Below are 13069 nucleotides of genomic sequence, written 5' to 3'. Positions count from 1 at the left end.
GCTATATCTTTAATAAATAACAAAACAGATGTTCTCTGGAGCATTTTGAATGTCATTCCATCTCGGTTAACTGTGTTTACAAAATAAATATGGTTGTTAGCAGTTTGCGTTTCATATCTCAGGCTGTATAATAAATAGAACGACTGAAATACAATGTCAGTTGGAATTCTGGCTGTAAAGTCCTTACTGGTTATCCCGAGTAATACATATTTTCTATCTGTGCAGTGAAAATTACTGCTTATAGATTCATGCTAAAGCTTAGAATCAGTACAGAAAAATATAACAAAAAATGTCTACCAAAACAAAAAACTTTCATGAAGTATAGCATGGCAAACTATTACATTTTCAAGGCAAGATTCTGCCTTTTCACGGTCATATTTTCATTTAAATTACTGTCAGGAGTTCCCAAATTCCTCGAGGAAGCGCTTATACTACATTTTTTAAGAGAGTCAGCCTTTTGTATAGCGTGTTTTGATTTTGTTTTTTCTTGAAAGCTTCTATTGGCAAATGCAAGTTGAAAGCTTGGTTTATTTTTGATGACAGTTTATTAATTCTTATCTAATGCAGAGGTATGTTAAAACCAATATAAAATGTAAACAGGAGAAAACTTTTTGAGCCCTCATTTTGCAGTTTTATTTGTTAAGGATGTTTGAATGCCTGCAAGACCTGGTATTGCATAGCTCCTCCATCCTCATCTTCTGTCAGTGTATGAGGCTATAAAAATCTGAAGGAAAAAAAAGAAAATGTTAGCAAGAATCGATTTAAAACCCCAACGCGTTCAATTAAGAATTGCAGCTTTTTCCCAGCTTCTGATGGAGATTGTGCAGTGACGGGTTTGACTAAAATGCAGAGAGAAATTGTGCTTCCCAAACCTGTGCTAAACCATTTGTTGAGGCTGGAAGCAGTCACGAAGGATATCAAAGTACCTGATGTGCACAGAAAGTGTAGGGCTGCCGGGTTGTTTGTTCTGGCAATGCTCATCTTCAGGTGTTGGGAACAGGCTGTGCAAGCTGGGTGCCCCTCAGATTCTGTACCTGTGTACATGCCCGAGGCGGGTGAGAGTGCTGAAGTTGGGATTTCCACCTTTCATATCAATGTTCGTGGTTCTCTGAAGGGGACCTCTGCCCCTAGAGGAACAGAATGTATTTGGATCTATCCGCAGTGTTTGTTTTTAAGGGATTTGGGTGTATTCCATTTCACTGGTCCTAAATTAGAAACTATTTCCAAGCTGCTGGTGGCCTCAGGATGTCCTCACCATAAATTTCTCTGTTGGAAAACCAGGCAGGAATAGCGATCTCTGTAAAATCTTAATACTTGCCAGGTTCAAATTTGTTCACTTTCATTTCTAAGAATACAGATGTTAAATTTGCAGGATTTCAAGATGATCTCACCTTCAAGATCCTGATTTTACACTCATTTTTACTTGTTACTTCTAGAGGCTACCTTTACATGTTACTTCCCTTCTGTATTTTGTATTGTTCTTTCAGAATGGTGATGATAAATTTTAAATAAACAGACGATATATGACAGTTCAGCCACAGGATGGATGCCATCATTGTTTTTTTATGTTTATGTACAGTCACTAAATGGAAGTTTTAGTGTAGCTGAATCATCGGAACAAGCCTGGGTTCACTAAGCTGACATATTCTTTCTGACAAAACCAAAGCAAGGGAAAAATAGGAACTGAGCACTAAACCTGTGGCCAATATACCGGCACTGATGTAGGTACTTTTACAACGGTTATGAACAAGCTATGTGCTGGAATATATTTTTTGTAGCATAGGTTGCAGAGCTGGAAGGTTTTCAGTATTTGAAGTAATGTAATAAAGGAGTGCCAATATTATTTCTTAAGACTTAAGAATCTGTTTTTGTTTTTCTTTCAGGATCCCAGAAGCAAGCACAAATTTAAGATCCACACATATGGGAGCCCAACCTTCTGTGACCACTGTGGGTCACTTCTTTATGGGCTTCTACACCAAGGGATGAAATGTGACAGTAAGTTAAGTTTTGCTTTGTTACGAAAGAGTATTTAAAAAAGTACATGGAAACACTGAATAACAACTTCTTATTTCTTTTCTGTGGAAAATGCCACTTCAAATGTGAGCTCTTTATAGTACCGATGTGTTTCAAGCGGATATTTCAGTATGCTAATAATATACTAATGAAAACCACCTCCATTGCTGAGAGTGTGCTGTATGGACTTTGATATGACTGAAGTGCGTTGTCATGTCACTTTTGAGGAAACCTGGCTTTGGAGTGGACAGATGAATGCACTGTTGAAGACTGACATTTCAGTTCACTTGGTAGCCAAGGTCCAATATTTTCCTTGCATTTCGTTTGTCTTGGAAGTCTCTTGCTACAAAACCTAATAATCGATTTAAACCTAACTCCCTTCATTGCTGCTGCTGGCAGGAGTGCTCTGTTTTCTCAGTCATATTCCCAGCAAGTCCTTATTCCATGTTCACTTTTTTTTTCTTGCACTTCATTAATACATTTAGGTGTCTGAAGTAGATTATTTTATGCAATATTTTATTCACTGTCTACAAAATGTAGATGGGAACTAGCTGTGTTGGTCACTCAAAAAGCATGCAGCTATGATCTGCAAATTTTGCCAGCAGTTAGGCATGGTAGTCTTCAACTTCCACTTTGCTCAGTGTTTGCCGTGCAATCATATTATTAGTTTCTCATAGCCGAACCATTTTTATATCCACAGCTTGTGATATGAATGTGCATAAGCAATGCGTAATAAATGTCCCGAGCCTCTGCGGCATGGATCACACCGAGAAAAGAGGAAGGATTTATCTGAAGGCTGAAGTCACTGCTGACAAACTGGAAGTAACAGGTAAACAGCTCACTTTGAAATGTTGCAGGTTTTTTTAAATGTATAATATGCCCTGTGCGTTTATATGCTTTGGTCAACTTCTTTGGGAATTGAAGCCCATGACAGAGTATTTCCCTTCAGAAGTGAGAGGATTTCATTCACTGCGTTCTTGAATCAAGAAATGCTACCGGCATTCTGAAGAATCCATATTTGCTAAAAATAAACAGAAAATGAAAGAAAATAATAGCTTTAAAGTTCAGGAATATTCATTAGAAAAACATGATAATATCAATTTTCCTTCTAGGAAACATCACAGGGATATCTCACTGGTCAGGAAGCTAGCTATCATCTTCAGAACACAAGAAATACTCTGAACTTCCATCAGCTAAGGAGTTATTTCCTGCATTTCAGAGTATTTAATAAACAAAGGAACTTGGATTCAATCCCAAATATTACTCCCAGTGTATTATAAAATAATAATAATTTTTAAAAGATCAGATTCTGTAAGGTTAAGGTTCCCAAGATGGGGAGGAGGGAGAGAAAGGAAGGAAGGAGAGGGTGGCAGTTCATTTCCTTGGAAATGCTTCTTCCAGAATTTATCAGTAAGCTTTGGATCCACACCCCCACAACTCATTCCAAGTCTGAAGCTGCAGGAAAAAAATATGGAAAACGTATTTTTCAAGTTGAAGGACCATTTTGTGCCCCCAGAATGAATGTGTTGTTTAGCTCCAGCAGAACTTCCTTGTGTCATATCAGAGAGCAGAGTTTATCGCTCAGGATCCACTTAAGAATTTGTATTTACAGCGCATGTTTTGTTTGCTCTGTGTGTGCTTTCTGTTTTAACTGGGGTCAACTGATAATTAGTATCTGATATCTGAAGTGCAAAGTTGGTAGTGAACTTTAGTGTTGATTTTTCCTTTCTGTTGGACAGAAATATGCAAAAATGTTCTTTGCCAATCAGATTACAATAATTTACTCAAAGGGAAAGCACAGGGTGGGAATTAGGATAGACAAAATTGACATACGGGAAGGAATAACAGAAAATTTTAGTTGTATTTTTTCTTAGGTAGAGGCAGGTCTCTTAAATCTAAATTCTTAAAGTAAGTATTTTTTTTGTTGCTCAGAACTTTCAAGAAATTACAGAATCATGCTGTAGTAATTGAAAACAAAGGATTATATAACGTAGGAAACCAAGTAGAAGATGGTCATAAAACATAAAGTTATCAAAACTCTTTTACTTCAGGAGAGGGATGGGTTCATGTGTCGTCACAGGTGACCAACACTGCTTTAATGACGAAAACAACAACTCATCTTAATACATCTTCATGCATATTACACGAACACTAATACAGCTTTAAAATTGGTACTGCAAAAAATGGAATTGAGTGTCCACACAATGAAGCAGGAACCGGGTGCTGCTATCAGCATCTGCTTGGTGTTGCAAAACGGAATCAAATTCGAGGGTGAAGTTACAGCAGGACAAAGTAGGACATTTCGCAGACATCTCCACTTCTGCTTTTGCTTTTTGATGGGGTTGTCAGCAACCTGTGGATGCTGAGGGTTGTTATATTGCCTCAGCATTGCTCAGTTGAAAGCCTAGAGCCTAACTTTTGATTAGACCCAAAGTGGTCAGGCAGTTGGGCTCGACATTTGCAGGTCCTCCCAACTGAACTATTTTCTTTTCTTTCCTTCTATTATCTTCTGCACCAGAAGGATGTTCCTTCTACCTCTGCACTTCTTACATGGGGAATGAATCACAAAAGCTACCATAGCCCTTGTAGGCAGCATAAAGGAAATCAGGGCACCACGCTGGATTTTCACAGCTTACACAAGCAGCAAACTTCCCTTCTGTCACCATTCATTCATGCTTTTGTTACCTCTGCATCTGAATGCCTCCAGATTCTCCTGTCAAACCTTGTAAAATGCACTGAAAGGGAGAGGTATGATGAAATTTAGTTGGAAAGGACTAGAACAGATCCCAAGTGATACTTAATTGTAGCTAACTTTTCAAATAGCTTCCTGCCGGCGTAGGAGGGGTAAATTTGTCCAAGATGCTGTCATTAGGAGAAAGGTGCTTTCACTGAGTAGTGAAGCATTTCAGAGAGGAAGATGCGGGTTCTGAAAGTAATTGTACCAGGAGAGAGAACTAATTTGAAAATCATCCAAGTGAAAAAAAAAATAATATATTTGCATTGCTCTAGGCCATTTTGCAGCAAGGTTCTTAAATACGACCTACAATTTCTGACAATGTACATTATCAGACAAGTAATGTTTCTTTTGTGATGATTCAGCAGATTTATAGCCCTTTTAGGGACAAAAGGGTTCTACAAGTCTTTGTGGTACTAAGGTGCTGTAAAACAATTATACAAGTAGGTTCTTTTTTACATCAGAATTTTAGTTGAAAAGGTTTTCTTTGAGATACGGATATGGTAAAGTTGTTACAGATGTTCTGTAGATGCTCTTCCTCAGCTCTTTTTGATGTGAGTGCACTTGGCAAAGGCTGCTATTTGTGTGTTTACAGATTAAACATTTCCATCCAACATTCAAGTGGGTTTCTGGACTACAAGAAAAATGTTTATTACAACCTTGTTCTATATGTGACAGCTATGGTGCTGTTATGTTCGTATGGTTGGGGCTTGTCAGCACTTCCAAGGCTTCTGAAAATTTCTTTAAATAAAAATGAGTTTCCTTGAAAGTAAGCATTTTAAAATAAATAAATAAATAATAATATGCATGTATATATACACTAAGCCCATACTAAGGGAAGGGAAGGAAAGGAAACCCCTTACTGGGGGTGCCACACACTGAATGACGGCAGGAACTGCTCGCTTGGGGGGCACTGCTCAGTGCTTGGCAGGTTGTGTTTGCTTCTGCCTCACAGCTTTGAGGGTTCTGTAGGTGTAGTCGCTTTTCTTTCCAAAAAATGGCCATGGCGCATGCTTGGTTACTGAGTGTTTTCCCAATAAAATCTTGTAAATAATATTGTTTTTTATTTCCCCAGTGAATACTGGGAAAGAGGCCAGATGCAGCTGGCCAGTGGCTCAGTCAGACCGTCTAAAATATATAAGCATTTTGGCCCGTTTTGAATTGAACTAATCATGGGAATGATTCAGTCTTATACGTAAATATATTTCATTCCTGGGTACTTCAATGCATACTTTGGATCTTCAGCGTTAGTAGTTAAAGGTAGCCACAGTCTTTTCTGTTTGTGTGCTAGAGACTGCGATGCTTTTTCCGAAATTAATAGGAATTTTGTAGTGTTATACTCTGCCAAAACCTCTCCATCTCCCCAGTGCTAGTCAGTGCCATTTCCAGTGCTCATTTGTGTTGCAGTTTTTAAATACAAATAGTTTATTTTATATCTACTACCTTGACAGTTGCATTGGATACTAATAATTTATTGCACTTGGAGTAAATCAGCTTGATAATTCTCTTGTCTAAGGAACTCATAGAATATTGAATTGGTGGGTTTTTTTGTGGAAATCGCTGAATTTGTGACCCTTTGATAGGTTGGACTGATGGGTTTTTGCTTTTAAAAATAGTAAAGCAGTTTTTGCCAGTCTTAATTTTTTTTTTTTTTTTTTTTTTTTTTTGCACTGAAATGTCTTCCTCCTGATGTGTGTTGGAAGTTTTGTCACTCTTACATTTACTTGTCGACCCATCGTATAATTTGGGGGGCTTCTGAGTGCTTTCATAGGTGGTTGAATCACAGTTCTTATTTTTATTTTATTTTTGAATTATTTTTTTTAGTGAGCAAACAATAACCTTTGTGAGAAAATAACCCCATCTGGTGCAGTGACATATAAAAAGCTGCCACATTGTTGGGATCCCAAACTGCGACCTGTCAGCTGCCAGGAGCTGGATCTGACAGCAGCTGCCAACAAAGATCTGCCCTCCTGACACAGGCGCGCGGCTGGAGGCAGGCTGGTGGTGACTCCTTGTCATCCAATGCACCCTTCTCTTACATAAATGGTATTAAAACACAGCCCAGAGCTTTCAGGTTTTTAAGTGTATTTTTCTTAATGGAAAAGATACCATGAATGTGTTTTTATTCTTCCATGATGCTTCTGTTATTTAAAAGAGGAGGAAACCTGGGCGTGATTTCCGCAGGGGCTGGGAGCACGGAGCAGGCTCTCCAACAATAACATCCCCAGGAGTTCTCTACTCCCCGCTGTACATTTTTCAAATTATTTATGAATGCCTTCTGCTGAGCCACCCTATGGTACCGCATATTAATGTTTTGTCACGCTGCATGCTGTGGGGAGCTGGGTGAGCAGCCTCTGCCCAAAGGAGCTAGAGCGACGGACGGAAAAATTTGACAAATTTTGAGATACTCATAAATTGCTTCCTTAAAAGATCCCTCCACACACACTCTAATAATTTAATTTATGTTTGCCTAGGTCAGTACTAGTATATTTCTTTGTTATCATCAATTTCATAATATTGTGCAACTGATTCTAAAAGGGGAACATATAGGAATATTCTGGCAATATGACCAGCTGTTAGTATGAAGTACCTATAAAAGCGATCCCAAATAATTACTTGCATGTGGGAGGCTTTTTAATATCTCAAATATGAATTGCATGTTTTATCTCACTAATATCATCGTTTTTTTTCTGGCTTTCCCAGAATCTGCAGGGTTGCTGTGCTCGGTACAAAGAGGCTGTGCCTTTAGAAATGCCAGACCGGCTAGCAAACGAATACTTCCCATTTCATTCAATAAATTTTCTTTACCATAAAAGAATAGGCAATGCACAGTATTTAAAAGAAGCATTAGTTTTTCATAGATGTCCGTCTGCCTGCATAGAAGAAAAAATAAAATGCTACAGATTTGTATAAGAATATAAACAGATAGGAATATAAATTCAACCCGTTTTCAGACAGCAAGAGTCAATTTTTTTGTTAAGGTTTATGATTTATTAAGTAGTTATCCTTCTCAGTACCAGGTATTTTCTATGAAAATATTTTTTATATAGGCAATCATTTTAAAAATAAAATGCAGTTGCTGCTGTGAGACTTGCAGTTGAAACTGAAACTGGAGAACCTACTGCAGGCACAAGTACTTATTAAGTAGCATTAGAGTTGATGGTACATTTTTTATTAGTAGGAGAGACTGTCTTAATAAAAGACAGAGGAATAAAGCATCATGAAGCTCTAGTTCATTTTTCATGTTGTTGTAGGAAGGAAATTAATCACTCGTCCATTTCTTGTGTGTAAATCACCTGTGAAGCGCAGTGTTCCCATAGCCTCCATTCATCATGTTGCCATCTATCAGGATTCGGGAAATTGGGTGTAATGAGCAGGCACTGGTCTCAGGAGGGATATTAAAAGAAAATTTAGCTAGGCAGGGGAATAGTTATGGAATAGAGAAGTCACATATCAAGAAGCCCTTGTAGTCACCAAGCACTGTATGGATTTTGAAATTGTCTGAAAAGCAGGATTTTTAGGGGAGCCAGTTGTACGTGTGAGTCACAACCAGCTCCAGAAAGCAAGCATTCAGTGACAGTTTCAATAAAACCAAATTAAAAAATCTGGAATAAAAGCTGAGCAGTTCTGGAGACAGCTTTGGATTTTGCATACAGAGAGGATAACTACACAGCTTGGAAAAGAAAAACTTTTTTTGATAACAGGCAAATCTTTTAAACTGTGATTAAGAAGAGAATGTGGTAAGGTGCAAGGGAGAAAGTTCCTTGGCTGGGAGTACAAGGTCCTCTGCCTCTCACCTAATTCATCTGTGCTCTGAACACATCACTGGAGAATGTAGCAGATGCTTTTTCTGGAGGTAATGAGAATTATGAAATAATTTACTAATGCTTTGTTGTGGGAAGACAGAAACTTTAAGCTAACAATGTTCTCCCTTTTCTTGCACTTTGCTAGATAGCTTGTCAGGGAAGCCCATTTGAGACTTAAATAAGCCTCTTTTAAAAGCACCTACTTCATGGAATATTTGCAACCAGCTGGGAAATTTCTGCTCCTCTAAGCTGCCTGTAGGGAGTAAAAGATCAGCAAGAAATGGTTGCTGTGATTAGTAAACTGTTTTGTTATCAATATTTGAAAATACAGGAAAAAGGTAACTGTGACTCACTTGAAAAGGAACTGAGTGAACTCGTGCTGCAAGTAATTCTGCTTTCTTTTAGGGACAGAAACATTTATATTCTCATTCCTGTAACTAAACTTATCTGCTGATACCACAAGAAGTTATAAATCCATAACTGCGTATCGTTTGCAATGTTTGACCCATACGTTCTATAAAAAAGTTCAAGTTTTGTCGTCTGCACCCTAAATTCCTCAAAGTTCTGCCTGAATTTCTTCTCTTTACATAAAGTGTCAGTTCTCTGCCAGCCCACTCTGTCGTATTTAGATATTTATTTAAAGTATGAGTACCTAAGAACCAGCTCTGTGTTTGCTTCTGTCTTTATACTATTCCTGGAAAGGTGGGTGTCCCAGTTTTAGGCTCGGCTTCTGGATACTACCGTAATACCAGTGACACGTAATCGAATAGAAGAGTCATCAAATATTCCATGTTTTCTGCTGACTAAACACTTGTGGTCTCTTAATTATGAATAAGGAGGAAAATGGTACCTTTTCCTTATGGCATGGTGACAACTATTTCTAGTTTCTAAAAAGAAATATGGGCAAATTTAGATGTGTTAGGAACTTCAGTACATGCTTCTCTTCACTCCCTGATCGTCTGTGTGTTCTCAGTGCCCGTTACGAGTTTAATCTGGACAAAACGTTACAAGATTTAACTCATACCAGCTACTTTGCAGCATACAGACATCATTATCATACTTAATATTTATATCATAAAGCTGGCAAAGTGCTGTTCTAGGTTTCTGTCCAAGTTCCTCAAGTGATACAGCACTGCACCTGACTTGAACCAACTGTAAATTGGAACAACGTCTCTATCACAGTGCTGAGTTTAATTAACTAATAATTACAAAGCAATGAGAAATTGCTTGCTATCATTACAGCGATAGCAGAATTCAGCCTCAGTGAGTTGATCTATTTTCTTGGAGTTCTTTTTCATTTAACTTACTCTGTTTCCACCACACGCAAGAGAGAGTGCCTATGATGGGGAGGGCAAACCTCTTCTTGTCAGCCCCCTAATAGAAAGCTGACCTGTCTTGGTAAAAATAGGATGCTCTCAAAGAGGTGGGCCACTAAGACATTAGTTCTTTATAAACACTGTTTGGCACAAGTATCATCATGCTGTTTCCTCAAGAAAAGGAGTGAAGAAAGACGTCTAAGGGTACTAATTATACAGACAAAAATACAAATGGGCCAGATAAGGAGTGAGATAATGACTTTAGCAGCCTGTATTTAGTATATGTTGCGTCTTTCCGTACTAGTTCATCTTTGAGGTTCTCTTTTTTTGTGTTTAGAGGGCTTTTTTCTTATTCTGTGTTTCCTGCAAAAAGAAAGTATCCGTACACATGCTGCCAGGTCCTCCTGCTGTCAGTGGTGTTCTCGAGGCTCAGCAGCGGGTGCGAAGGCTGATCAGCGATGGCTTTCTGCAGGGAGCCCTCCATGGCTGAGCCTCGGAGAACGGCTGTGCATCCACACAGCCAATTTCCAAATAGGCTGCTTGGGTTCACACTGAGCCTCCCCACACAGAATTTAAACACAAAAGATTACACTGAAGACACCATGCTAAAATCAAGTCTTTTTTGTTAAAGGAAATTTAGTAAAGGAAAAAAACTTCCCTGTGTATATTTCTGGGAAGCTGTAGGACACATAGGCAATGCCTCTCCTCACTTACAGCAAGTTGCAGTATAGAAACAAAAATCAAAAAGTGGATTTTGAAGTAATAGCTCATGTGCCAAACCTGGCAATGCAGTCGTAAGGGCATTGCACAGTACAAACAAACAAGAATACAGGATGGGAAGGACAGCAGTTTGTGTGGAAGTCTGCCACTTGATCCTTCCCTCACTTTGTGATGTTTAGCCCTTTGGGGATTGATAATATTTAACTAAGTTATTTAATCTTGATGTTATTTCCTCAGAATAATTTGAAGATCACTTTTATTATGCTAAATTTTAATATATAATATTTAATAATCCTTGAATCTTTTTCAAGGATTGAAAACAGAAATGTTTTTCTAGCCTAATTTTGGGTGGGGAAACCTTCAAAAGGCAAATGCAGAGTTCATGAGAGTGTAGACTTATGAGAGTGGAGGCTCTTCTCTATATCAAAAGCTATCGTTTTCCCCGGTGCATGCTCCTTTCAGCTTGGTATAGGGATTGTGAAGAACGGCAAATGAAATGCTCTGCAAGAAAGATGCTTTCTTCTGTTCCGTTCTTCTGAAATACGATATATTTTTTCTGGTACAATTATTTGGGAAATGTAGTTAGTCAATGTTACTGCATTTGATTTTAAAATTTTAGCCAATAAGCATTTTCTTTCTCTCATTTTAAAAGCACAAACTTAAGAAAAATAACTTAATCATTATCAAATGTTGGTTCAAGTTAATGCAATTCCTTTCCAGACATGATCTAATTTCAATAATTAATTTACATCAGGATATCTGTTCTGCATGAGAATTATCCTGACAAATGCACTCATACTAGTATGTTCCAAATAAGTAGCTCTTTTAGAAAGAGCTTCTTTCTACAAGTATTTTGGATATTCCTACCAGAAAGGTACCAGTTATACTTGTTATTTCCTCTTCCAACTTTTTCTACCACACCTAACTCTCTCATTAAAGAAACAGCGCTGTTCAAGTTGTTTGAAATTATGCATTTTCCACGGCAGCAGCCTTTTTTTCCTCCAAGACTTTTCCCTCCACACCCTAAATTAAATGGTGAGTAGTATATTTGCACTAAAAGATGACTTAGCGGCCGTGTCATTTGGAAGAACATGGTCATTCTGAGCACTACCACTCTCACCACTGTGTAAAAGAAAAATGTCAGCCCAGAGCTAGGTGCATGCAACTAGCAAATAGATGAGGTGTATAGGGGATGGAGCAGAACCATCATATGATTTTGCAGATCACTTTCAACACCCTGTTATAGCAAGGGTGTTGTCAACACTTCACAATCCTTCCTCTCACTGTCCTCAAGTAAAGCACAGTAATATCTGTCCTCTGCTTCATTGTCCTTCTTTTTCTGTCTTTCAGCAGCAGCTGGGCAGTTGCCAGTCCAACACAACCATGCCTTTATTTCTAAAGGGAGGGCAAAGGGCATTTTGATAAGATGTGCTTCAGCTGGTTGATACGTCATTTGACTGTTGTCCAAAAACTGCCCCCTTCATTATTCTATACCTAATGAGAGTAAACAATGCACTGTAAAATGTCTGCGTTGCTTGGATGCCTTTCAGACTCCATGCTAGGAAATAACTGCTGGAAATCCTGGAGATTTCTATAATTTGTGCTTATAATGTGAACATGCCATTCAAACTGGGGGGAAAGGAGAAGGGTGCCTTGAGCCAATAGAAACTATCTGTTACCAAAGATCCTGATTTATATATCATACATATATATCCTTTTTTTTTTTTTTTTTGCATTAGTTCCGATTGAGTTCTTCAGTGATGCTAAAGTTCAAATTTTTGTGAGAAACGTTCTCCATCAAGTAGTATTAGGTGACTTCAGGGTTGATCTTTCCTAATTCTCCTTTTAGATTTCTTTTCTTCAGTTAGGTAGATGAAATTAAAAAAATCTTTCAGATGCTGACACTGTGAAAGCAGTAGCTGTGTGCACTGTCAATCCAGGATAATCTCTCCAGTGACTCACTCTTAATTGCTGGCCTTTCTTCATACCTTAGGAGCTATGTCACTCTCAAAGCTGCTTGAGATTTTCCTTCCAGGAACAATTTTGGTCTTAAAATAGGAATCTCACAAAGGAATCCCTAGATGAAAGCCGTTTCCTGCTCTCTGCTGCCCCAGTAGATGTTGAGATGCCCAGTCACAGGCTCTGAATTTCACATCTCCAACTTGATAACTCGATCCCTCTTAGCTGCGGTTCGTTGCAGCCTGACCGGTTTGGGTGGGACTTTTTCCCAACACGAGTGAAATTCAATCTTCTCTGAAGTTCAGCAGAAGCTGATGGCTGAATGCCATTGACACACAATAAAGCCTTACGTGCCGTGTAAATGTTACTGGGCGTTAGGCCGGTCCCCTGCAGGAGGGAGGGAAGTGCTGTCTGCTTATCCACGGAAATACTCCACGCCTCTGCAGTGACTTCTGAGCTACCTAACAAAGCTCCACAACTGTTGCTGTAATTCCAGCCAGACTAAACCCCAAAAGTTACCA

At 38.6% G+C, this 13069-nt stretch overlaps 1 protein-coding gene across 3 annotated transcripts in view; it reads left to right on the top strand.

The window, feature by feature from the left end:
* PRKCA (protein kinase C alpha) overlaps positions 1-13069 on the top strand; it is a 154793-nt gene that overhangs the window by 92232 nt on the left and 49492 nt on the right. For all 3 annotated transcript variants that reach the window (XM_035558680.2, XM_035558679.2, XM_035558681.2), the window contains 2 exons: positions 1884-1995; positions 2714-2842. In XM_035558680.2, the coding sequence (XP_035414573.1) occupies positions 1884-1995; positions 2714-2842 (241 nt within the window). The remainder of the gene's footprint in view (positions 1-1883; positions 1996-2713; positions 2843-13069) is intronic.

This window comes from Cygnus atratus, chromosome 18 (assembly GCF_013377495.2).
Source record: "Cygnus atratus isolate AKBS03 ecotype Queensland, Australia chromosome 18, CAtr_DNAZoo_HiC_assembly, whole genome shotgun sequence".
In the NCBI taxonomy this organism is placed as follows: domain Eukaryota; kingdom Metazoa; phylum Chordata; class Aves; order Anseriformes; family Anatidae; genus Cygnus; species Cygnus atratus.
The sequence above is the reverse complement of the archived record's forward strand: the minus strand, read 5'-3'. Positions and strand labels throughout refer to the sequence as shown.